The sequence below is a fragment of the Pelophylax lessonae genome (assembly GCF_965119305.1).
Source record: "Pelophylax lessonae genome assembly, chromosome: 9".
Lineage (NCBI taxonomy): Eukaryota > Metazoa > Chordata > Amphibia > Anura > Ranidae > Pelophylax > Pelophylax lessonae.
Window position 1 is genome coordinate 265,915,262 of NC_138776.1, and position 27,230 is coordinate 265,942,491.

The window sequence follows — 27,230 nt, forward strand, 5'->3', positions numbered from 1 at the left end:
TCTTGTTGGAAGGTAAACCTTCGGCCCAGTCTGAGGTCCAGAGCACTCTGGAGAAGGTTTTTGTCCAGGATATCCCTGTACTTGGCCGCATTCATCTTTCCCTCGATTGCAACCAGTCGTTCTGCCCCTGCAGCTGAAAAACACCCCCACAGCATGATGCTGCCACCACCATGCTTCACTGTTGGGACTGTATTGGACAGGTGATGAGCAGTGTCTGGTTTTCTCCACACATACCGCTTAGAATTAAGGCCAAAAAGTTCTATTTTGGTCTCATCAGACCAGAGAATCTTATTTCTCACCATCTTGGAGTCCTTCAGGTGTTTTTTAGCATACTCCAAGCGGGCTTTCATGTGTCTAACACTGAGGAGAGGCTTCCGTCGGGCCACTCTGCCATAAAGCCCCGACTGGTGGAGGGCTGCAGTGATGGTTGACTTTCTACAACTTTCTCCCATCTCCTGACTGCATCTCTGGAGCTCAGCCACAGTGATCTTTGGGTTCTTCTTTACCTCTCTCACCAAGGCTCTTCTCCCCCGATAGCTCAGTTTGGCCGGACGGCCAGCTATAGGAAGGGTTCTGGTCGTCCCAAACGTCTTCCATTTGAGGATTATGGAGGCCACTGTGCTCTTAGGAACCTTAAGTGCAGCAGAAATCTTTTTGTAACCTTGGCCAGATCTGTGCCTTGCCACAATTCTGTCTCTGAGCTCTTCAGGGAGTTCCTTTGACCTCATGATTCTCATTTGCTTTGACATGCATTGTGATCTGGAAGGTCTTATATAGACAGGTGTGTGGCTTTCCTAATCAAGTCCAATCAGTATAATCAAACACAGCTGGACTCAAATGAAGGTGTAGAACCATCTCAAGGATGATCAGAAGAAATGGAAAGCACCTGAGTTAAATATATGAGTGTCACAGCAAAGGGTCTGAATACTTAGGACCATGCGATATTTCAGTTTTTCTTTTTTAATAAATCTGCAACAATGTCAACAATTCTGTGTTTTTCTGTCAGTATGGGGTGCTATGTGTACATTCATGAGGAAGAAGAATGAACTTAAATGATTTTAGCAAATGGCTGCAATATAACAAAGAGTGAAAAATTTAAGGGGGTCTGAATACTTTCCGTACCCACTGTATATATATATATATATTTTTTTTTTTAAAGATATTTTTATTGAAAAATTTTCATATAACAAAAACAAAAACCAACAGGACAGGACAGAAAAATAAATTTAACAACATACAGACAGTTAATACTGATGACAACCGTAATCAATCTGTGCCTTAAGACCGGAAGGATTTTCCCCCTTAATGACCAGGCCCTATCTTGCGATTCGGCACTGCCTTATTCTAAAGGACAATTGCGCGGTCGTGCGACGCTGTACCCAAATAAAATTGACGTCCTTTTTTTCCCACAAATAGAGATTTCTTTTGGTGGTATTTGATCACCTGTGCAATTTTTATTTTTTAAAAATAAAAACACAGCGACAAGTTTGAAAAAAAAAATTATATTTTCACTTTTCTCCAAAAAAAATAAAATAAAAAAATCAAATTTTGTAACATTTTAGACCAATTTGTTTTCAGCTACATATTTTTGGTTAAAAAAAAAAATCGCAATAAGCGTATTTTGATTGGTTTGCGCAAAAGTTACCGCGTCTACTAACTACGGAAAATATTTATGTCATTTTTGTTTATTTTTTTATTTTTTACTAGTAATGGCGGCCATCTGCGATTTTTTTCGCGGGACTGCGACATTGCGGTGGACAGATCGGACCCCTAACTGGCATTTTTGACACTTTTGGGGAGGACCAGTGACATTACTACAGTAATCAGTGCTAAAAATATGTAATAATGACACTGGCAGGGAAGGGGTTAATACTGTGGGTGATCAAGGGGTTAAACGTGAGCCTAGGGGAGTGATTCTTAATGTATGGGGGCGTGATTTCTGAAACGACCATGGAGACCTGTGTGATCCTATATAGAAGGATCATAGGCGCTCTGTGATCATTCCAGGGAGAAGAACGGTCAGCTGTGTTTACAACAGCTGACCGTTCTTCCCTCTCAGCGGGGAGCGATCGCGAGTGTCAGGCGGCAATCGGAGCCCCCTGACGCACGCATCGGCTTCCCCGCTGACGATTGGGGGGTGGGAGCGCGCCGCCGGCGGTGCACGCTTGCCCCCTAGCTGCCACCAAGCGAGCAACGTACCCATACGTTGTTTTGCCTGTACGAGCCTCCCTGCCTCCGTATATATATATATATATATATATAGTAAGTGATCGGCAAGTGGTATAAAAAACATCAACATGTGCCAGTACAGACATAATTACAGTACATGATAAAGGACATGATGGTTGGTATACAGGCTTGCACACAGCAGTAGTAACATTCAATGGTGAACTAGATGCGTCTAACTCGACGCGTTTCGTGAGTCAATCGCTCACTCTTCAGTAGTAGATGCGTACAAATATATCTAAAAAAAAAAAAATACATAATATCTGTTTATAATTTAATACATATGAAAAGTAATGCCCAATAAAGAATGGAAAACTTGTATGGAGAGTCCAATGTAGGGGGAAAACCATACTTACAAATTGGCTGAGCCAGTGTGCAAGAGGACAAAGCAAACGTCTGGTGGCCATCAAGTAGTCACTCCCCAACAGGGGACACACGAGGGGCAAGGTCTAACAGATATGTGAATGAAAGTAACCCTTGACAAACCGTATCCCTTGCTGGAACAAAATATTGTATATATATAATGTATAATTAATGTAGAGTAAAAAGGACTGCCTCACATAGTAGTGATAGCAGCAAGTAAATATATGTATATAATGTTGCAGTACAGCAGAGATAAAATGGGAAGACAAGGGGAAGATCAAGCCCACATCTGTGAGAGAGTAAAAGGAGAAAAAAATAAATAAAAAAAATATAAAAAAAATATAAAAAAATAAAAAAAGGGGAGATAATGCAGCCCAATAGATGTAGGAGAAAAGAAAATGTGAAAGAAAAAAAGGGACTAAATTATAAAAAAAATATGTAGAAGTAGTGAGTGCATAAGGAATCACAATGAAATATAGCAAAGTATAACTGTGAGTAAGCACCCACCATAGGTGTTGTATAAAGCAGTCAGTAGAGTATCCTCCATGTGGGTCAGTGTTGTAGAAGGCAATCAGAGTAAAGTGTCCTCCATGTGGGTCAGTAGTGCTGTGAAGGCCCCAATAAGCTAACCTCCTATCTATACTCCAGGTGGGGTGTGAACAGTCCCACCTCCCAAAGCCATTGGCTGTGTGAGTAAGTACCCACCATAGGTGTTGTATAAGGCAATCAGAGTAGAGTATCCTCCATGTGGGTCAGTAGTGCTGTGAAGGCACCATTAAGCTAACCTCCTATATATACTCCAGGTGGGGGCGTGAACAGTCCCACCTCCCAACGCCATTGGCTGTGTGAGTAAGTACCCACCATAGGTGTTGTATAAGGCAATCAGAGTAAAGTATCCTCCATGTGGGTCAGTAGTGCTGTGAAGGCACCATTAAGCTAACCTCCTATATATATACTCCAGGTGGGGTGTGAACAGTCCCACCTCCCAACGCCATTGGCTGTGTGAGTAAGTACCCACCATAGGTGTTGTATAAGGCAATCAGAGTAAAGTATCCTCCATGTGGGTCAGTGTTGTAAAAGGCAATCAGAGTAAAGTGTCCTCCATGTGGGTCAGTAGTGGTGTGAAGGCCCCATTAAGCTAACCTCCTATATATACTCCAGGTGGGGGCGTGAACAGTCCCACCTCCCAACGCCATTGGCTGTGTGTGTAAGTACCTACCATAGATGTTGTATAAGGCAATCAGAGTAGAGTATCCTCCATGTGGGTCAGTGTTGTATAAGGCAATCAGAGTAAAGTGTCCTCCATGTGGGTCAGTAGTGGTGTGAAGGCCCCATTAAACTAACCTCTCATATGTACTCCAGGTGGGGGGGGTGAATGGTCCCGTCCCCTAGCGCCATGTAAATTGGCAAGGAGAACGTGCACACGTGGAGGCGCCGGTATCCAAAAACCATACGGGATGACATACTGAGACGTCAAGACGCCACTCCATAGCGGACGTAATGCGTGAGGCGCAGGGAAATTGATAATGTAGTACGCATGGTCGTCCCTGGGCAGTCAGGCACCCTCCCTCGGTATACAATATTACGCAATGTTTCCAAGGAGGAGGCTATAGCGGCTTCAGTATTAGTACAGGCATTATGACAAGCGGGATGGAACCAATCATGGACAACTCGCTATAACATTTTTGGAACTCGGGGCAGACATACGGTAAAGATGTGACGTCCTTGAAAAACGTTTCCCACACTCAGGGCAGGAATACGGCTTCTCCCCCGTGTGCAATCTCTGATAGTTACATATAGTAGTTGAGGTTGAATAAAGTCAATAGTCCATCCAGTTCAACCTGTGTTGGTTTGACCATTTCCCATACCCCTGAATGTTTTTATCCTTGAGATGTACGTCCAAAAGTCTTTTAAAAAGTAGCCATACTCCCCGCAGTTACTACCATTTGTGGTAGAGAATTCCACAGTCTTGTAGTCCTTACTGTAAAGAACCCCCTGTGTAGGCTGAGGCTAAATCGCTTCTCCTCTAATCGCATTGTATGACCTTGTGTCCTCATGCATTCCTTGTGACTGAATAGTTTATCTTCTATGATCACCGTTGAGGTATTTGTAAATTGCTATCATGTCCCCTCTCAGGCGTCTCTTCTCCAGGGAGAATAAATCGAGCACTTCTAAACGTTCTTCGTAATTAAGGTCCTCTAATCCCCTAATAGTTCCCTCCGGAGGACTGGTGACCAGAACTGGACAGAATACTCCAGATGTGGTCAGACCAGATGTATATCAAGTTGTGATTTCCATAAAAAAATGTCATGTACTTTGGGCATGAATATGCCTCCTCACCATTATGAAATCTTTGATGTGAAACAAGTTCTGATTTCTGGTCATAACAATTCCCACACTCAGGGCAGGAATACGGCTTCTCACCAGTGTGGGATCTCTGATGTCTGACCAGTTTTGATTTATATAGAAAACATTTCCCGCATTCAGAACAGGAGAGAATTCACGACCCCCCCCCCCCCCCCCCTCTGTGGGATCCCTGATGTATGAAAAGGCCTAAATCAGAGCTAAAACTTTCCCCACATTGAGGACAGGGAAATGTCTCCTCCCCCTGAATTCCGGCACCATCCCTCACAGTACGAGGTTGCTCAGAGTCGGAGGGATTCCATGGTCTATCCACACTGTGAAGTCCACCATCCATAGTCGAGCTCATTGTCTTTTCTCCTCCAAAATCTCCTGTGATGTCCTCATCTTCCATTTTACAACCTGGAGATAAAGTGAGACGATCCTTTGAGGGTTTCTCCATGGCGTGTCCTGGAAAAATATAAAAACATCGTCAATAGATCTGAGAGGGTTAGGAGTACGACTTCTCCCTGGTGTGAGATCTTTGATGCCTGACAAGGACTGATTTCCGTACATAACATTTTCCGCAATCAGAATATCTGTTTCTTCTTATGACATAGCTGATGTTTAGTAGCATCAGTCTTCCGTGTAAAACGTTTCCCACACTCAGGACAGCAATGTGGCTTCTCGCCTGTGTGAGACCTCTGATGTGCATAAAGATTGCTCTTGTGTAAAAAACGTTTCCCGCACTCGGGGCAGAGATACAGTCTCTCGCCTGTGTGCACTCTCTGATGACTAAAAAGTGCGAACTTAGTTGAAAAACATTTCCCGCACTCAAGGCAGGAAAATGGCTTCTTCCCCGTGTGAGACCATTGGTGTCCAACAAGTCCTGGTTTGGTTAAAAAACATTTTCCGCACTCAGGGCAGGAATACGGCTCCTCGCCATTATGAAATTTTTGATGTACAACAAGTAGTGATTTCTGTGAAAAACATTTCCCGCACTCAGGGCAGGAATACGGCTTCTCACCCGTGTGAGTTCTCTGATGTCTGACCAGATGCGATTTATATGCAAAACATTTCCCGCACTCAGAACAGGAATGAAGTCCCCCCTCCCTGTGAGAAATCTGATGTGTTAAAAGACCTAAACCAGAGCTAAAACTTTTCCCACATTGAGGACAGGGAAATGTCTTCTCCTCCTGAATTCCGGCACCATCCCTCACAGTAGGAGGTTGCTCAGAGTCAGAGGGATCCCATGGTCTATCCACACTGTGAAGTCCACCATCCATAGTGGAGCTCATTGTCTTTTCTCCTCCACAATCTCCTGTGATGTCCTCATCTTCCATTTTACAACCTGGAGATAAAGTGAGACGATCCTTTGAGGGTTTCTCCATGGCGTGTCCTGGAAAAATATAAAAACATCATCAATAGATATGAGAGGGTTAGTTCACTTCCATCAAGATTCCATCTGGATCAGGTAGATATGAGTGAGCAGATGTTCTCTGTGGATGTCCCAACCAGCTGGGACTCTCCCCCCTCTTCAGTCAAAGGGCCTTTGGTCCTCCTCCCAGATCACATCTACATTTACACAGCCTTGTCAGAAGAGCAGGAACCAATGGGGACTGGGAGATCCATGCTCTGTACACAACCACAAGCCTAGGCACTGGGTCATGTGATCTCTGATCAACAAGAATTTCCGACTTGCAGACCCTTTACCATAGAACAAGTGACCATAGGCCTAGGTTTCTGGTGATATGCAGCACTGGAGGGAGCCTGCAGATCTGTTTTCTCCTGGAAAGATAAGCGTTTCAGTCTCCATGTTACTCCTTACTTTTCATCCCAACAAGACTAGTAATAGAGTTTTATGGTAACATTTAGCTATAAGTCTGCTGGAAGAAGAGGGACCAACCTAAGAAAGGCTCAATCTGTGTTCTCATATCTGTGCTACTGTAACTAGGAGGGACACACAACCTAATACTGCCAGCTGAACCCCAGGACGGGTATCAGTACAGGGAGGGGACCATTATCAACCTATTATTGGCTGATATCCCTCATATCACTCAGCCCTCACCCTACTCTGGACAAATCAGTGAGCAGTAACAGAGCAGAGATAAGAGAAGAATATATTACGGCTCACCTGTGCTGATCTCTGTAGGAGTGTCCTCCTCTATGAATGTCCTCATCATTCCAGCCTCCTCCGTATATTGCTGATCATCCCTCACATACGTCTCTTCTACTTCATCCTCAACTTTCATCTTCATCAGATCTTCACCCTAAACCAAACAGAATGGCAGCAGAAGAAAAGAAAATGTTTCCGTACTTTCCATATTCAAAAACAATTAGGTTATCCTGCTACCTACCGGATGTTTTGTGGAAAAGAGACCTTTGTCCCTCAATTAACTCCAAGAATCAGATTTTATGGTATGTACAAAAAGATGATTTCTTTCTTAGCCATTGAGGGACACAGGAATTAAGATACAATCAGGACTTCCAAAAGCAGTCCAACCCAGGGGATGGACAATAGCCAGTGGTAGGCCCAAAAGAGACTGGGAACTCAGAACTATCAGAAAGAATAACCCTCAAATCTGAACCAGATGAGACAAAGCGCCCTGCAAGACCAAGAGAAGTCCTATCATAGTGAGGATTTCCAAAATCTTCCTGGAGGGGAAAGTATTGCAACACCCAGGTGATATCCAATGGAGAACAACTCAGAAAATTGGCTAAAAACTAAACCTGCCGACGAAGAGAAGACCACCAGCTCTGAGGAACCTGATTGAAACCCTGATGTGACAGGAATTACTTTGGGCATGGGGGTTGTGGACCCCAAATTCCTTTAAAGAGGTTGGGAGGCACCATGTCCAGCCTTGTGTGGCTTTCTTATGTTTAAGTCCATAAAAGATGCAGGGTGACCGGGAGGGTGGTGTACACTAAGAATATGGTTTGGAGTACTTCAAATGGGACAGTTTATGCATTACCAGTATCTCTCAGGAAATATGGAGATCTACCTTATTCCTATACACTGTAAGGCACAGGAAGTGCAACTCCTAATTTGGGCATCCAGGAACTATGAGAGACGCCATGTCTGCTAATCAATGTGTATTAGCTGCAGAGAGAGAGGGGAGGGGTGGTTTCCAGCAGCCCCTCCTAAAGAATGTCTACTGATTAACTAAGTGCTTTTGTCTAAAATAGGACAGTATGTTAATTGGGTCTGAGACTATTGATAAGTATGTTAATGAGCTCACCTGGCTGTCTACTAAGGGATGTAATTACACAGTCATTGTTCATGTGGTATTCTCAAAGTGTATATAAATGCTTTGTTTCTTTCAATAAACGAGCAGAAGAGAGTTATTCTCACTTGACCTCAATACAGAGCCTTGTCTCGTACTTGGGAGGGGGGATTACTTGTATGGGCTTCATGTATGGTGGTCAATAGCTGTCCTGGTGTTCGGGAGCGGATTATCCTAGACGACTGTAACCCCTTTCATACTTTGGGGTGTCGTTACACTTGGGTAAGGGAAACACCACACAAGTGTTTGTTTCCCCGGGGCAGGGACAAAAGACCACCACAAAAGAGACTAACAGGACACAAGTTACTGGGAGGGAACATAATAATCCAGATGGTTAGATAGGTGGGATTGGCCAGTATTAATGAAGGGTGTGTCATATGTTAATCAGCTTCTTTGCATAAATGATCAAAATGGGGGAACTATATATATCATGAAAAGTAAACTATTTAGGACTTTTCTCTGCACCACATATATAGGTTCAGTAGACTCGGATGATATTTTCCAAGCACACAGTGGTCTGGACTCTTCTACAACATTCCTTGTAGGAAACATGCTTGTGTATAAATCATACCTACCAAATATCATTCCATCATCTACCTGATAAAGTCTTGCGTAGTTGTGATCTTCCTGTGTGGAATCCCGGGAATACAGAGGATGGGGACATCTCTCTGGTGGGTTCCTGTAGCTGGATGACTCAACCATGTTGGTCTGGAACAGGTATTTAAGAAACTCTGTCTCCTCCATCACCTCATACTCGTCATACCCCTCTTTTATCTCTTCTAGAACATCAAGAAAGCTCAGGTTTCCACTCTGTATATATAATAAAAATGACATTAATGGTAACAATGCAGATAATGTACAGATCCTAATGATACTATCAGTGATTGTTCCTCATCTACCTGATGATGGTGAGGGATGGTGTAATTGTCCTGTGTGGAAACTCGGGAATACAGAGGACGGGGACATCTCTCTGGTGGGTTCCCTTTACTGGATTCATCTACCTGATGATGGTGAGGGATGGTGTGACCTTCCTGTGTGGAATCCCGGGAATACAGAGGACGGGGACATCTCTCTGGTGGGTTCCTGGTATTAGGTGACTCCACCATATCCTTCTGTCCTTCAGAAAATTCCTTCATTCCACCATACTCCTCACCCTCCTCTTTATACTCTTCTTTAACAACAATATTATCCCAGAGGTTTCCACTCTAAATATATAATATTATATTTATTGTAACAAAGAAGCTTGTATAGACAGTAAATCATAACTACCAATAACTGTTCCTCATCTACCTGATGATGGTGGGGGATGGTGTGACCTTCCAGTGCGGAATCCCGTGAATGCAGAGGATGGGGACATCTCTCTGGTGGGTTTCTGTTAGTAGGTGGCTCCATAGTATCCTTGTGTCCATCTGAAAGTTCGTCCATCACTCCAAACTCCTCATCCTCCTCCGTATTCTCTTCATTCATATCAATATTATCATCCATGATGTTTCCATCCTGAATATATAATACAATATTCATTGTAACACATATGGTTGTATAAAAATTATAACAACCAATAATTGTTCATCATCTACCTGATCATCTTGTACGTTGTCATCCTCTTTATGATGTCCTTGTAGTGTGTCCATCATGACGTCCTTGTAGAGATCCTTGTGTCCTTCTAAATACTCCCACTCCTCCATGGAGAAATAGACAGTGACATCCTGACACCTTATAGGAACCTGACACACACAATGATACAGTCACCATCCAGACACATCCCTTGTCTGTTACTGGATAATGTCCCAGAATTCCCAGCACCGCTCACCTCTCCTGTCAGCAGCTCCATCATCTTCTTGGTGACTTCTAGAATCTTCTGCATGTTGTGTCTCTCAGGTTTTAGGGAGTCACATGGAGGCACTGCGATGATCATATGATCACCTGACTTCAGAAGAGGAAATCTCTGTATTGAGGAACCAATAGGAATATCATGTTAGAATCCCAGAATCCTCCTCACCTCACCGGTCAGGTCTGTGTTTTATTAATAGAGATAAGAGTGATGTCATGTGACCTCCCAGAATCCTCCTCACCTCTCCGGTCAGGTCTGTGTTTTATTAATAGAGATAAGAGTGATGTCATGTGACCTCCCAGAATCCTCCTCACCTCTCCGGTCAGGTCTGTGTTTTATTATTAGAGATAAGAGTGATGTCATGTGACCTCCCAGAATCCTCCTCACCTCTCCGGTCAGGTCTGTGTTTTATTAATAGAGATAAGAGTGATGTCATGTGACCTCCCAGAATCCTCCTCACCTCTCCGGTCAGGTCCGTGTTTTATTAATAGAGATAAGAGTGATGTCATGTGACCTCCCAGAATCCTCCTCACCTCTCCGGTCAGGTCTGTGTTTTATTAATAGAGATAGGAGTGATGTCATGTGACCTCTCAGAATCCTCCTCACCTCTTCGGTTAGGTCTGTGTTTTATTAATAGAGATAAGAGTGATGTCATGTGACCTCCCAGAATCCTCCTCACCTCTCCGGTCAGCAGGCAGATGATCTCCACGGTGAGGTTTAGTATTCTCTCAGTCATGTTACTCTGATCCTCCACCATCCTCGGTCATGAGATCTATGTGGGGTTAGTGGAGAAGTATCTGAACTGTATTGGTTGTACAATATTAGGATGGGAACTTTTAAGCAAATTCAGTTGAAGTCAATAGGAGGAGAATATTCTGCCCATTTTTGGAAGCTAAGGATTGACAAAGTACGGAAGGGACATATACTAATGCAAAAAAAAAAAAGAAAAGTTAATACATATAATTCTTTTTCTATGGATAAATAGACATTGACACCTTATAGGAACCCGACACACACAATCATAAGTCACTGTTGGTATTTTTTTGGTAGTGGAAGCTGTTTGTATCTGCTACATGCCCTGGGTCATCACTTGTGGCCACTGTACTCTTGATACGCACAAAGCCTTGACTGGCCTTTACGTATCAGTTGCCTGGGTAGCTGAGGGACTGGCTGTGGTCGGCATTCCTGGACATGTTTCTGGAGCCCATTCTGTTCTGTCTTTCTGCTTTACTTGTATCCACTATGATGAAGACCAAATGCTGGATAAAAAGTCTTCTTCAGAAACCAACTTCACCTGGAGTGTTGAGGTCCTGGTGCCCTTCCCTCCAGCACTTTACGATTCTAAGTGTGATGACCTCAACCTCACTACTCTGTCCCTGTAACAAAGAGATGGCCCCTGCCCCCATCTATAACTGGCCTTCACAGCAAGGAGCACATGGAAGGGCAAACGCATGAAAAGACAAAATGAGGGGTTTAGTTAACACACACACAAGCGCGGTTGCCCTTCCTGTGAAGGCCAGTTATAGATGGGGGCAGTGATGAAAACCAAAATAAAAAGTAAATATTGGTAAGGGACACCTTTGCTGCCATTGTGCTATGTGCTGGGTGTCCAGGGTGCCCCTGCACCTTTAAGGAGGAGGACTGGGTTACCTCCAGGCCTACCCGCCCTCTATCTATCCATTAGAATGCATGTGCTCCCACTGTGGAGACTCCCGTAAATGTAGAAGGGTTAGGACTGCAAGTAATACAGGGTTACGTGAAGGGGCCTTGCAGCTTACGCATGCGTTTGCAAATGTGCGCAAGCTAAACCCCTGTATTAACGCATACTGTTGGACAGGTTAATTCGGTTGGTAAGCAGACTGGTTGGCGAGTTGAGCTGGGAATTTTCTCTACTTTGTCCCTGTACCTTATCCTGTAGTGATGAGAAGATCAGCAGGAGGAACTACAAAGCTCCATGGAGGACCAAAAGATCGTCACTCCCTGGTCATGTTGATTCCTGAAGAAGACTTCATTTGGCATTTGAGCTCCACAATCCCATACTGTGTCCCTCTATCATGTCCCATGCCCTGTATCATGTCCTGTAGTGATGAGAAGATCAGCAGGAGGAACTACAAAGCTCCATGGAGGACCAGGAGATCGGCACTCCCTGGTCATGTTGATTACCGAAGAAGACTTCAGCTGGCATTTGAGCTCCGTGTTCCCATACTGTGTCCCTCCATCATGTCCCATACCCTGTATCATGTCCTGTAGTGATGAGAAGATCAGCAGAAGGAGCTAAAAAGCTTTATGGAGGACCAGGAGATCAGCACTCCCTGGTCATGTGGATTCCTGAAGAAGACTTCAGCCGGCATTTGAGCTCCGTATTCCCATACTGTGTCCCTCTATCATGTCCCATACCCTGTATAATGTCCTGTAGTGATGAGAAGATCAACTGGAGGAACCACAGAGCTCTGTGGAAGACAAGGAGTTTAGCACTCCCCAGTCATGTAGGTTTCTAAAGAAGACTTCAGCAGGCAGTGGAGCTCCATGTTCCCGTAATGTGTCCCTGTACCCTGTCCTATACGATATCCAGTAATGATAAGGACATCAGTGGGAGGAACCACAGAGCTCTGTGGAGGACCAGGAGATCGGTACTCCCCAGTTGTGTTGGTTCCTGAAGAAGACTTCCGCCGGCATCGGAGCTCCGTGTTCCCGTAATGTGTCCCTGTACCGTGTCCTGTACAATGTCCTGAGGTGGCATGTAGATCAGGGAGTGGAACCACAGGGCTCTGTGAAGGACCAGGAGGTCGGTACTCCCTGGTCGTGTCGGTTCCTGATGAAGACTTCAGCCGGCATCGGAGCTCCATGTTCCCGTAATGTGCCCCTGTACCATGTCCTGCACGATGTCCTGAGGTGGCATGAAGATCAGGGAGTGGAACCACAGGGCTCTGTGGAGGACCAGGAGATCGTTACTTTCTGGTAGTTTCAATTCCTGAAGACTTCAGCTGACATCGGAGCTCCATGTTCCCGTAATGTGTCCCTGTACCAAGTCATGTACGATGTCCTGAGGTGGCATGAGTGGAACCACAGGGCTCTGTGGAGGACCAGGAGATCGTAACTTCCTGGTAGTGTCAGTTTCTGAAGACTTCAGATGGCATCGGAACTCAGTGTACCTGTAATGTGTCCCTGTACGATGTTCTGTAGTGATGAGGAGATCAGAGGTAGGAACCACAGAGCTCTGTGGAGGACTAGGAGATTGGTACTCCCCGGTCGTGTTGGTTCCTGAAGAAGACTTCAGACGGCATCAAAGCTCCGTTCAAAGAGGTAAGAATTTACCTTTACAGGAAAAACTTTTACTTGGTATTGAGGTTTGGTGACAATGTGATCAGTTAAACCCACTTATGTTTTATTTTACCATTACTTTTCCTTTTATACCGATGTTTTCACTTCAATACGGGAAATCATCTGAAATCTGATGAAATACTGATGAAACACTTTGGGCAGATAAATAGAATATTGATTTGTCATTGTGCGCATCACAGCAAAAAGAGAGACATTTAACCACTTCCCGCAAACCAACGTACCTGTATGTCGGCTTGAAGAAGTGGTTGTACCTGGGTGACATGTAGCTAGAAGAGTCACCCAGATACCGTTTTTAGAACCGGCAGTCGGCATAAGCCTGATAACAACTGATGCGATTTAGCAGCCGCTCTGCAGTTATCATATCGAGTGGGAGGAGACGTCCCCCCTCTTCCCGGGTCTCCCATCCCACCGGGAGACCGAGAGACCAACCTGCACGTCCGCCTACTGGTTAGAGTCCCGAACGAAGCCGCATTATTCTTCCATTGGGTCTCCGATCAAGTAACCCGGAAGCAATGTCACAAAGTCACTTCCGGTTTACTCGGCTGCCAACGGTGGCGAATTTAAAAAAATGTCAGTACTGTATTCATAAAAAGTGCAAAGGAGCGATTTGGGGTCTTTTGGACACCAGATCCCTCTATAAAGAGTACCTGTCACTGCCTATTACTGTCACACGGGATGTTTACATTCCTTCTGACAGCAATAAAAGTGATCAGATTTTTTTTTTTTTTTTTTTTTAAAGGAACAGTGAAAAACAGAAAAGAAAATAAATAGGAAAATAAATAAATTTTTTTAGAGTGCCCCCTCCCTGCGTGCTTTCGCACCAAAGAAAATGCATACGTAAGTCGCGCCCGCAAATGTAAATGGTGTTCAAATCACACATGTGAGGTATCGCCGCGAACTACACCTCCTCTCTGGGTCAGCTGATTGCCTCCCATGGCTTTCAATATCACCTCTACGCTGACGACACCCAAATTTATCTCTCCACCCCTCAGCTCACTTCATCAGTCTCCTAACGCATCACCAACTTACTAACAGACATATCAGTCTGGATGACACATCACTTCCTCAAACTCAACCTACCCAAAATCCCCTGATTTCTCTGTCAAAATCAACGGCTCAACTATCAACCCTTCACCCCATGCCAAGGTTCTAGGTTTAATCCTGGACTCTGAACTATCCTTTCGGCCACACATCCAGTCACTGTCCAAAGCTTGCCGCTTCAACCTGCGCAACATCTCCAAGATACGCTCCTTCCTAACCAACAAAACCTCAAAGCTTCTTATCCACTTCCTGGTCATCTCTCGTCTCGATTACTGCAACTCCCTTCTCATTGGCTTACCTTTAAATAGGCTATCCCCCCTTCAGTCCATCATGAATGCTACTGCCAGGCTCATCCACCTTACTAACCGCTCAGAGTCTGCTACCCCGCTTTGCCAATCCCTCCATTGGCTTCCACTCAACCTACGAATTAAATTCAAGATAGTAACCAAAAATTACAAAGCCATCCATAACTTGGCCCCCAGCTACATCACTAACCTGGTCTCAAAATACCAACCAAATCGTTCTCTATGTTCCTCCCAGGACCTCCTTCTCTCCAGCTCCCTCGTAACCTCTTCCAATGCTCGCCTCCAGGACTTCTCCCGAGCCTCTCCCATCCTCTGAAATGCTCTACTCCAATCTGCCCAACTATCTCCTGCTTTGTCCACCTTTAGACAATCCCTGAAAACACATCTCTTCGGAGAAGCCTATCTGCTCCCCACCTAACAACTGTACATTTATTTTTTCCATCAGCCCATCCCTCATAGTTATTATCTCTTGTATCTCTTGACCCTTCCTCTTAGATTGTAAGCTCTAACGAGCAGGGTCCTCTGATTCCTCCTGTATTAAAGTGTATTGTAGTTGTAATAATAATAATGATAATAATTTTAACTTATAAACAACATATGTCATAAATAGGCTTGGTCCTTAAGTGGTTAAAGGGCAAAGATGGACGGAGAAATTTGCTATGATAAAATAAGATCTTATTACCTCATCTGCTGCCCGTTCCTGCAATGTCTCCCTCTCTACTTCCTCCTTAATCACCTCTCCTGGAACTTCCTGCCTGTATCTGACATCACTTCCTGTCTATAACTGACATCAATTCCTGTCAGTAGACCATAGAGACTTCCTGTTTGGGTACAAGTGATTGATGGCCTTGTGGAGCTCAGAGGAACTGTGGCCCAAAGAAACTCCTCATAGTGTGAACACGGCCCTGTGCTGTGTGTGTATGTATTGTATATCCTTACAGATGGGGTCATCTCCACTCCCACCAAGGTGAATAGAAATATTCTGAACTAAATTATAAACGCAACACTTGTTTTTCCCCCCATTTTTCATGAGCTGAACTCAAAGATCTAAGAAAACCGGGATTCATCCGTGAAGTACACCCCTCTCCAAAGTGCCAGACGCCATCGAATGTGAGCATTTGCCCACTCAAGTCAGTTACGACGACGAACTGCAGTCAGGTGGAGACCCCAATGAGCATGCAGATGGGCTTCCCTAAGACGGTTTCTGACAGTTTGTGCAGAAATTCTTTGGTTATGCAAATGGTTTGTTGCAGCAGCTGTCTGGGTGGCTGGTCTCAGACGATCTTGGAGTTGAAGATGCTGGATGTGGAGGTCCTGGGCTGGTGTGGTTACACGTGGTCTGCGGTGGTGAGGCCGGTTGGATGTACGGCCAAATTCTCTGAAATTCCTTTATAGACGGCTTATGGTAGAGAAATGAACATTTAATTCACGGGCAACAGCTCTGGTGGACATTCCTGCAGTCAGCATGCCAATTGCACGCTCCCTCCCTCAAAACTTGCGACATCTGTGGCATTGTGCTGTGTGATAAAACTGCACATTTTAGAGTGGCCTTTTATTGTGGCCAGCCTAAGTCAAGCCTAAGTTTGACCCTGCTGACTCTCTGCCAGCTGCCCAGCCTGATTCTGCTGATGCTGACTGCCCGCTGAGTCCACTGAATCTCTACCTGCTGCCCAGATTTACTTGAATGCCTGTCCGTCTGCTGCCCAGCCTTACTTCTCTGACTCTCTACTTGTTACCCAGCCTGACATTCTGTCTTCTGCCCAGCACAACATCAAAGACTCTCCACTTCCTGACCAGCCCGACTCTGTCAACTTTACCTCCTGCCCGGCCTGACTCCGCTGACTCTACAACTGCTGCCCAGCTGGATTCCTCTTACTTCTCTGCCTGCTGCCCAGCCTGACTTTATAACCCTCGCCTATGGTCCAGCCGACCCTCTGCCTGCTGCCCAGCCTGGCTCCATGTACTCTCCACCTTCTGCCAAGCCTCACTTCACTTACTTTCTGCCTGGTGCCCATTTTGACTCCACTGACTCTGCACCTTCTGCCTAGCTTAACTTCACTGACATCTTGCCTGCGGCCAAGTCTGACTTCACTGACTCACCACCTGCTGCCTAAAGAGTCCAGACACTCTTTACCTGCTGCCCAGCCAAACTCCATTGACTCACCACCTGCTGCCCAGCCCAACTCCATTGACTCACCACCTGCTGCCCAGCCCAACTCCATTTACTCACCACCTGCTGCCCAGCCCAACTCCATTGACTCACCACCTGCTGCCCAGCCCAACTCCGTTGACTCACCACCTGCTGCACAGCCTGATTCCACTGACTCTCCACCTACTGCCTAGCTTAACTGTGCTGACATCTTGCCTGCGGCTAGGTCACTGACTCTCCACCTGCTCCCCAACCTGACCCTACTGACTCTCTGCATGCTGCCCAGCCTGACACCAACTGCTGTGCATCCTGACTCCACTGACTCTCTGCCTGATGCACAGCCTGACTCTGCTGATTCGTCTTCTGAGGTTTTGTATCTTGATTTGGCTTCAAGGTCCTGTGTCCCAATTCAGCGTCTGACGTCCAGCAGTCTGACTCCCCCGGAAATGTTCTATTTAATGTTTTTTGCAACCTAGATGTAATTGTTGTGACTCCAGTTATGGTAGGGGACTTAAGTAAAGTAACCAGGGGGAACTTGTCAAAAGCTGAGTGTGTTTTTTACTGTTTACATTAGTAACATGTGGCCTAGTATGGTATAGATGGTATGGTTCTTGGCCAGTCTGGTGGCATGCTCACGTAAGGGTCTAGTATGGATTTTTGGGGGTAAGTCATGCTTTTTTCTCTTGATTTTTGTGGTTCCCCTAAATCGATACCAAACCCAAAAGGTCTGGTACAGAATATAAGACTGACTGCTGTTTTTTTTTTTTGTGCCCCCCACCCCTAAAATTTATACCAAACCTCAAGGACCATATGTAATTTATGAGGGAATCCCAATTCTGTGTTTTTTAATTCTTTATTTAAAGGTATGCATGCTTTTTTCTTTTAACCATCTCTGTCTTCATATCCTAGATGAAGGTCTGATATAGATGTTAATAGGGAATTCCACAAAAAAAATGGTGTGAGGGTCCCCCCAAGGTTCATACCAGGCCTTTCAGGTCTGGCATGAATTTTTGAGGGGAACTCTATGTTAAAGATAAAAAAAAGCATAAAACCTCCTCCAATTTCATATCAAACTCTTTGGGTCTGGTAGTTTAAGAGGAAACCCATGCAAAATTCAACAAAGACTAACATGAGGTCCACCCCTAACTATACCCTTATCCAAGAATGCAGTTTGGCTAGCTAGGAAAGGGGAGGGGGGGGTGAGATTACAGTACCTTGCCCCTAAAATTTATACCAAACCTGAAGGACCTTATTTTATTTATGAGGGAACCCTTATGCTGTTTTTCTTTTAACAATTTCTGGCTCCTTATCCTAGATGAGGGTCTGATAAAGATGTTGATAGGGAATTTAAAAAAAAAATGGTGTGAGGGTCCCCCCCCCCCAAGTTTCATACCAGGCTTTAATTTTGAGGGGAACTCTATGTAAAGGAAAACAATGCATAAAACCCCTAAAATGTATACCAAACCTGAAGGACATTCTCTGGCTCCTTATCCTAGATGAGGGTCTGATATAGATCCTAATAGGGAATTCCACAAAAAAATGGTGTGAGGGCCCCCCCCAAGCTTCATACCAGGCTTGAATTTTGAGGGAAACTCAATGTAAATGAAAAAAAAGCATAAAACCTCCCCCAAAGTTTCATATCAAACTCTTGGGGTCTGGTAGTCTTAAGGGGGAACCCCATGACAAAACTCAAGAAAGACCTACATGAGGTACACCCCTAACCATACCCTTATCCAAGAATGCAGTTTGGCTAGCTAGGAAAGGGGGGGGGGTGAGATTACAGTACATTTCCCCTAAAATGTATACCAAACCTGAAGGACCTTATTTTATTTATGAGGGAACCCCTATGCTGTTTTTCTTTTAACCATTTCTGGCTCCTTATCCTAGATGAGGGTCTGATAAAGATGTTGATAGGGAATTCCACAAAAAAATGGTGTGAGGGTCCCCCCAAGTTTCATACCAGGCTTTAATTTTGAGGGGAACTCTATGTAAAAGGAAAAAAAAGCATGACACCTTGCAAAATTTCATGTCAAACTCTTGGGGTCTGGTAGTTTTAAGGGAAACCCCATGCAGAATTCAAGAAAGACTAACATGAGGTCCACCCCTAACCATACCCTTATCCAAGAATGCAGTTTGGCTAGCTGGGAAAGGGGGGTGGGTGAGATTACAGTACCTTGCCCCTAAAATTTATACCAAACTTGAATGACCTTCTCTGGCTCCTTATCCTAGATGAGGGTCTGATATAGATGTTAATAGGGAATTCCACAAAAAAAAAATGGAGTGAGGGTCCCCCAAGGTTTATACCAGGCCTTTCAGGTCTGGTATGAATTTTGAGGGGAACTCTATGTAAAAGAAAAAAGAAAGCATAAAACCTCCTCCAATTTCATATCAAACTCTTGGGGTCTGGTAGTTTTAAGGGGAACCCCATGCAAAATTCAAGAAAGACTAACATGAGGTCCACCACTAACCATACCCTTATCCAAGAATGCAGCTTGGCTAGCTAGGAAGGGGGGGGGGGTGAGATTACAGTACCTTGCCCCTAAAATGTATACCAAACCTGAAGGACCTTATATAATTTTTGAGGGAACCCCTATGCTGTGTTTTTTCTTTTAACCATCTCTGGCTTCTTATCCTAGATGAGGGTCTGATATAGATGTTAATAGGGAATTCCACCAAAGAAATTGTGTGAGGGTCCCCCCAAGGTTCATACCAGACCTGAATTTTGAGGGGAACTCTGTGTAAAAGAAAAAAAATGCATAAAACCCCTAAAATGTATACCAAACCTGAAGGACCTTCTCTGGCTCCTTATCCTAGATGAGGGTCTGATATAGATTCTAATAGGGAATTCCACATAAAAATTGTGTGAGGGTCCCCCCAAGGTTCATACCAGGCTTGAATTTTGAGGGGAACTCTATGTAAAAGGAAAAAAATGCATAAAACCTCCCAAAATTTCATATCAAACTCTAGGGGTCTGGTAGTTTTAAGGGGAACCCCATGCAAAATTCAAGAAAGACTAACATGAGGTGGTACACCCCTAACCATACCCTTATCAAAGAATGCAGTTTGGCTAGCTAGGAAGGGGGGGGGGGTGAGATTACAGTACCTTGCCCCTAAAATGTATACCAAACCTGAAGGACCTTATTTTATTTACGAGGGAACCCCTATGCTGTGTTTTTTCTTTCAACCATCTCTGGCTCCCTATCCTAGATGAGGGTCTGATATAGATTTTAATAGGGAATTCCACAAAAAAAATGGTGTGAGGGTCCCCCCAAGGTTCATACCAGGCCTGAATTTTGAGGGGAACTCTATGTAAAAGGAAAGAAAAGCATAAAACCTCCCCCAATTTCATATTAAACTCTTGGGGTCTGGTAGTTTTAAGGGGAACCCCATGCAAAATTCAAGAACGACTAATGAGGTCCACCCCTAACCATACCCTTATCCAAGAATGCAGTTTGGCTAGCTGGGAAAGGGGGGTGGGTGAGATTACAGTGCATTGCCCCTAAAATTTATACCAAACCTGAAGGACCTTCTCTGGCTCCTTATTCTAGATGAGGGTCTGATATAGATGTTAATAGGGAATTCCACATAAAAATGGTGTTGATGGTCCCCGCCAAGGTTCACACCAGGTCTTTCAGGTCTGGTATGAATTTTGAGGGGAACTCTACGTAAAAGGGAAAAAAAAGCATAAAACCTCCTCCAATTTCATATCAAACTCTTGGGGTCTGGTAGTTTTAAGTGGAACCCCATGCAAAATTCAAGAAAGACTAACATGAGGTCCACCCCTAACCATACCCTTATCCAAGAATGCAGTTTGGCTAGCTAGGAAAGGGGATGGGGTGAGATTACAGTACCTTGCCCCCATGTTGATGAGGACAAGGGCCTCCTACCTACAACCCTGGCAAAGTGTTTTTTGGGGGTCTGCAGGTGGGGAACTGAAGACACAAGATTAAGACTAAAACCTACGGGATGGGCCTTACTTGTAGTGTTAGAAAAAGGAATAAAGGAAAAGAACATTTCATCATACAAATCTGAAGGCCGACTTTTATCAACTTACAAAGAACATTGGGAGTTTAAGAAAGGAAATATTTACTCTTCATTTGTTTCGTATTAACAAACGTGTCCATATACAGTATTTGCATTTTTATGACACAAATATTACATTTTACATCAGCTAATGCCGTATTTTCCACTTTCTCCCAGCAGGTGGCTCTCTCCACGCAAATGAAGATTCTTGTACAGGGTGATAACTATGACACTGAAATGGCCAGTCCTGTCATGTTGTCTGATCTCCCCTCCTCTACAGGAGGAATATCTAGCTCCTCTCTCACCATGATGTCTGCCTTTGAAGACTGCAGAAGAGCAGGAGAGATCAGACTACACTGCTAGAGGGACTTAACTTGCAGTGACGCCCCCTCCTTCTATCTCCTAGAGGGACCCAACCAGCAGTGACACCCCCTCCTTCTCTCTTCTAGAGGGACCCAACCAGCAGTGACACCCCCTCCTTCTCTCTTCTAGAGGGACCCAACCAGCAGTGACACCCCCTCCTTCTCTCTCCTAGAGGGACCCAACCAGCAGTGACACCCCCTCCTCCTCTCTCATTGAGGGACCCAACCAGCAGTGACACCCCCTCCTTCACTCTCCTAGAGGGACCCAACCAGCAGTGACATCCCCTCCTTCTCTCTCCTAGAGGGACCCAACCAGCAGTGACACCCCCTCCTTCTCTCTCCTAGAGGGACCCAACCAGCAGTGACACCCCCTCCTTCTCTCTCCTAGAGGGACCCAACCAGCAGTGACACCCCCTCCTTCTCTCTCCTAGAGGGACCCAACTAGCAGTGACACCTCTTCCCTTAATCTACTAGCAGACACAACCTCGAAGTCCTTATAAAGTGCTTCTTACAGTTCCCATGTTGCAACTAAAAACCTAAATGTATTTTATTGTGATTTTATAAGACAGACCGACACAAAGTGGCACATAATTGAGGAGTGGAAGGAAAATGATAAATGATACAAATAAATCTGTGAAAAGTGTGGATCACATAAAATCCCAATAAAATACATTTACGTTTTTGGTTGTAACATGACAAAATGTGGAAAATTTCAAGGGGTGTGAATACTTTTTCAAGGCACTGTAGATGATAAAGGTCAGAGGAGCGCTTAGCCACATGTTTTCTGAGGTGTAGATCAAGGTGTGCTTCTTCCCAGCGTGAGATCTCTGATGTACGGCAAAATATGATCCATATAGAAGACATTTCCCGTACTCAGGACACTAATACACCTCAAGGGTTGTTTGGATGCTCTGATGTTTGGTAAGAAAAAGACTTCTGTGAGAAACATTTCCCACACTCAGGGCAGGAGTTCGGCTTTGTCTTTTTGTGAGATCTCCGACGTCTGACGACTTCTGATTTCCGTAGATAGGATTTCCCGCATCAAAAAACCAGGAAACTGATTCTGCATATGGCTTATAATTTGGTGTCTAGTGACATCAGACATCCATGAAAAACGTCTTCCACACTCAGGACAGCAATATGGCTTCTCTCCCAGGTGACACTTCAGATGCTCATTAAGACCGCACTTTTGTGAAAAACATTTCCCGCACTTAGAGCAGGAATACTGCTCCTCACCTTTGTAATATTGTCGATGTCTGTTAAGTTGAGATTTCTTCCTATAACATTTTCCACACCCAGAGCAGACATGCCGCTTCTCGTCCGTGTGCTGAACTCCGGCACCGTCCATCACAGTACGAGGTTGCTCAGAGTCAGAGGGATTCCATGGTCTTTCCGCACTGTGAAGTCCACCATCCATATAGGAGCTCATTGTCTTTTCTCCAGCACTATCCCCCACAGTACGAGTTTGCTCAGAGTCAGAGGGATTCCATGGTCTATCCACACTGTGAAGTCCACCATCCATAGAGGAGCTCATTGTCTTTTCTCCGGCACCGTCCCTCACAGTACGAGGTTGCTCAGAGTCGGAGGGATTCCATGGTCTATCCACACTGTGAAGTCCACCATCCATAGTGGAGCTCATTGTCTTTTCTCCTCCACAATCTCCTGTGATGTCCTCGTCTTCCATTTTACAACCTGGAGATAAAGTGAGACGATCCTTTGAGGGTTTCTCCATGGCGTGTCCTGGAAAAATATAAAAACATCATCAATAGATCTGAGAGGGTTAGTTCACTTCCATCAAGTTTCCATCTGGATCAGGTAGATACGAGTGAGCAGATGTTCTCTGTGGATGTCCCAACCAGCTGGGACTCTTCCCCTATTCAGTCAAAGGGCCTTTGGTCCTCCTCCCAGATCACTTCTACATTTACACAGCCTTGTCAGAAGAGCAGGAACCAATGGGGACTGGGAGGTCCATGCTCTTTACACAACCACAAGCCTAGACACTGGGTCATGTGATCTCTGATAAACAAGAGGGTCAAAGTTCAGACTTGCAGACCCTTTACCATATGCAGAACTGGAGGGAGCTTACAGCAGTGTTTACTCCTGGAAAGATAAGGGTTTCCGTCTTTCTGTTACTCCTTACTTGTCATCCCAACAAGACTGTTAATAGAGTTTTATGGTAACATTTAGCTATAAGTCTGCTGGAAGAAGAGGAACCAACCTAAGAAAGGTTCAATCTGTGTTCTCATATCTGTGCTACTGTAACTAGGAGTGACACACAACCTAATACTGCCAGCTGAACCCCAGGATGGGTATCAGTACAGGGAGGTGACCATTATATATCTATTATTGGCTGATATCCCTCAGCTCCTGCCCTACTCTGGACCAATCAGTTTGCAATAACAGAGCAGAGATAAGAGAAGAATATATTATGGCTCACCTGTGCTGATCACTGTAGGAGTGTCCTCTTCTATGAATGTCCTTGTCATTCCAGCCTCCTCAGTATATTGCTGATCATCCCTCACATGTGTCTCTTCTACTTCATCCTCAGCTTTCATGTTCATCAGATCTTCACCCTAAACCAAACAGAATGGCAGCAAAATAGTAGATCTTCATACTTTTTTGTATTCGAAAACAGTCAGGTTCTACTGCCGCCAACTGGAGATTTTCAACCTAAACCAACAGAATGGCAGCAAAAGAGAAGGTTTCCGTACTGTCCGTATGCAAAAACGGTCAGGTTATTCTTACACTTACTGGAGGTTGAGACGTCCAAAAGTCGTCCATCTGAGGGGTGGACAACAGCCAGTGGTAGGCTTAAAAAGGGACTGGAAAATCAGAACTATCAGAAAGAATAACACTCAAATCTGAACCAGAGGAGGCAAAGTGCCCTACAAGAGAGGGGAAGCTGCCAATGACCAATGGAAGGCCTCAGAGAATCAACCATACTTCCACACTACAGACACCCCCGACTGATGCAGAATCACACACTTTTTGGAATTCTTAGTCAACATTGCTCTTCCAATCTCACGGGATTTCAGTATCCAATAGTACTGCTGTCCTCCCCAAGATGGCTGCCTGTAGCCCATAGCCAGGGACAAGTAGTCCTCAATGGGCTCCTGCCAGCCTGAACAAAAAGCATAGTGCCACCTTCAGGTTGGAGGATATACTGCAGCCTCCAACTGCCTACACTCAGACCTGGACAGAAAAGATCGCTGCCAAGACCTGGACAGAAAAGATCGCTGCCAAGTCCTGAAAAGAAAAGATCGCTGTCAAGGGGATGGCTCCACCTAATGTAACACCGAGCCTCAACCAACAAGAGACTATGAAACCAAAATCTCACAGAAACCAGTAGAACCGTAGAACTACCCAAGAAACAGACCAACAACATACTGTAACGTAATCAACCGATAAAAATCACAAGGACAAGTTCCCAGGAGAGCAGGTGCCCAACCTTAGTATAGAACATAATTCTAAGACTATCCTGACCCCTCCCGGTTCAGTGAAGCACCCATAGTCATGAAGCGAAGAACAGGAACCTTAGCCACACTGCTAAGAACATTGGCCTGATTAAGGATAGAACACGGGATGGGATATGGAGACTCTTCCTTAGGAGGCCACGGACCAGCCACAGAAGGAGGTCCTATCTCTAGGTGATCAGATCCCAAGAACACCTCCAGAGATGCTCAGTTTCTAACAGGGGGTACCTTCAGCAGGAATGTAGGGACCAGACTACTCCTGTCTTAGTGAGGATTCCCAAACCTTCCCATAGGTGAAGGTCTTGCAACACCTAGATGATATCCAATGGAGTTTAACTCAGGAGGTCGACTAAAAATTTGATTCCCCAACAAAGAGAAGACCACCTTGTAGCGGAGTAGCAGTATGATGCACGATATCTCCACTGGTAGGTCAGGCACAGCATACAATAATCCTGGTAGCGTATAATATTCCCAACCCTCCAATAACCAGACGACACATGCCTTGGAGGTCAAAACTAGAATGCTTTGTTTATTGAAAAACACAGGGATCTACACTCAGTCAAACCCCCTCCCTCTTCGAGACATTCCACACACAAAGCTGAACATCCCATAATAACCTTACTCTGCCAGACAAAAACAATAGTACAATAGAAGGCAGGTATTTAACAATAACAAACCCCCACCCATCTCCTGAGGGACACTGCTCAGACATATGATAGTCCCAAGTGAAAGAGTTCTCACTCTCTCCACATAAACCACACTCCAAACACTTGGTTCTTAAAAGGTATACACATGCAATAAACATAATGCATATACGAAGGACAATATACAGTGGCTGTGTTTGCCACACACCTGTTCTGGGGAACCAGACTGAAACCCTGGGTAAGGGGACACCACAGGCAAGTGTTTGGTCCCTCCAAAAAAAAGACCACCACATTCGACAGACAGGACACAACTTTCTAGGGAGACTATAATAATCCAGAGGGTTAGATAAGTGAGTCTGGCTAGTCCTAATGAGGGGTGTGTCATATCTTAATCAGATTGTTCGCATAAATTGTAAAATGTTACAAATACAGTAAATATATTCTGAAATGTAAACTATTAGCACTTTCCTCATTCTGCCACATATATGGGTTCAATCAAATCCGATGACATTTCCAAGCACACAGTGGTCTGGGTTCTTCTACAACCTTCATCGTAAGAAACATGCTTGTGTATAAATCATAACTACCAAATATCATCCATCATCTACCTGATAAAGTCTTGCGTAGTTGTGATCTTCCTGTGTGGAATCCCGGGAATACAGAGGACGGGGACATCTCTCTGGTGGGTTCCCATTACTGGATCCATCTACCTGATGATGGTGAGGGATGGTGTGACCTTCCTGTGTGGAATCCCGGGAAGACAAAGGACGGGGACATCTCTCTGGTGGGTTCCTGGTATTAGGTGGCTCTATCACGTCCTTGTTTCCTTTTGAAAACTTCTCCATCACTCCATACTCCTCATCCTCCACTTTATACTCTTCTTTAACAACAATATTATTATCCCCAAGGTTTCCACTCTGAATCTATAATAAAACATTCATTGTAACAAACATGTTTGTGTATAAATCAGAACTAAGAATGATTGTCAATCATCTACCTGATGATGTTTTGTGCAGTTCTGATCTTCCTGTGTGGAATGCCGGGAATACGGAGGACGGGGACATCTCTCTGGTGGGTTTTTGTTACTGGATGACTCCACTATGGTGTCCTGGTACAGATCTTTGTGTCCTTTAGGAAACTCTGACTCCTCCATCACCCCATCCTCCTTTTTTTCCTCCTTTATATCTTTATTAATGTTGACCTGTGTGGAATCCCGGGAATACAGAGGACGGGGACATCTCTCTGGTGGGTTCCCATTACTGGATCCATCTGTAGGAAACACACACACTGACTGAATACATTGTTTCTATGTGTTTATCAGATGATGGGGGATCTAGGTGGATCCTCTGTACTGCTCTCTCCTTTACAATAAAGTCTCCTCTTACCCGGAGATGTGAGGGGCGGCTGATTCTCCATCATGACGTCCTTGTAGAGATACTTGTGTCCTTCTAAATACTCCCACTCCTCCATGGAGAAATAGACAGTGACATCCTGACACCTTATAGGAACCTGACACACACAATGATACAGTCACCATCCAGACACATCCCTTGTCTGTTACTGGATAATGTCCCAGAATTCCCAGCACCGCTCACCTCTCCTGTCAGCAGCTCCATCATCTTCTTGGTGACTTCTAGAATCTTCTCCATGTTGTGTCTCTCAGGTTTTAGGGAGTCCCATGGAGGCACTGTGATGGTCATATGATCACCTGATTTTAGAAGAGGAAATCTCTGTATTGGAGAACCAATAGGAATATCATGTTAGTATCCCAGAATCCTCCTCACCTCTCCGGTCAGGTCTGTGTTTTATTAATAGAGATAAGAGTGATGTCATGTGACCTCCCAGAA

General features: G+C 44.7%; 4 protein-coding genes across 5 annotated transcripts in view; all 4 read right to left on the reverse strand.

Moving 5' to 3' along the window:
- Window positions 1-6,448, reverse strand: part of LOC309562780 (uncharacterized protein) — a 215,418-nt gene extending 208,970 nt beyond the window's left edge. The window contains exon 1 of the mRNA XM_082267084.1: window positions 6,158-6,448. Within this exon, the coding sequence (XP_082123210.1) occupies window positions 6,158-6,320 (163 nt within the window). The 5' untranslated portion in view covers window positions 6,321-6,448. The remainder of the gene's footprint in view (window positions 1-6,157) is intronic.
- LOC309562622 (uncharacterized protein) overlaps window positions 1-27,230 on the reverse strand; it is a gene marked incomplete at its 3' end in the record, with an annotated part of 500,517 nt that overhangs the window by 253,029 nt on the left and 220,258 nt on the right. Inside the window, exon 7 of the mRNA XM_082266875.1 lies at window positions 26,094-26,300. Coding sequence (XP_082123001.1) covers window positions 26,094-26,300 — 207 coding nt within the window. The remainder of the gene's footprint in view (window positions 1-26,093; window positions 26,301-27,230) is intronic.
- LOC309562773 (uncharacterized protein) overlaps window positions 1-27,230 on the reverse strand; it is a 94,037-nt gene that overhangs the window by 59,267 nt on the left and 7,540 nt on the right. The window lies entirely within an intron of this gene.
- Window positions 1-27,230, reverse strand: part of LOC309562850 (uncharacterized protein) — a gene marked incomplete at its 5' end in the record, with an annotated part of 71,299 nt that overhangs the window by 33,171 nt on the left and 10,898 nt on the right. The window contains one exon of one of the 2 annotated variants that reach the window (XM_082267168.1): window positions 7,064-7,187. The exons of the other annotated variant lie outside the window; for it this stretch is intronic. Coding sequence (XP_082123294.1) covers window positions 7,064-7,187 — 124 coding nt within the window. Of the gene's footprint in view, window positions 1-7,063; window positions 7,188-27,230 lie in introns of those variants that run through there. 2 annotated transcript variants of the gene reach the window in all.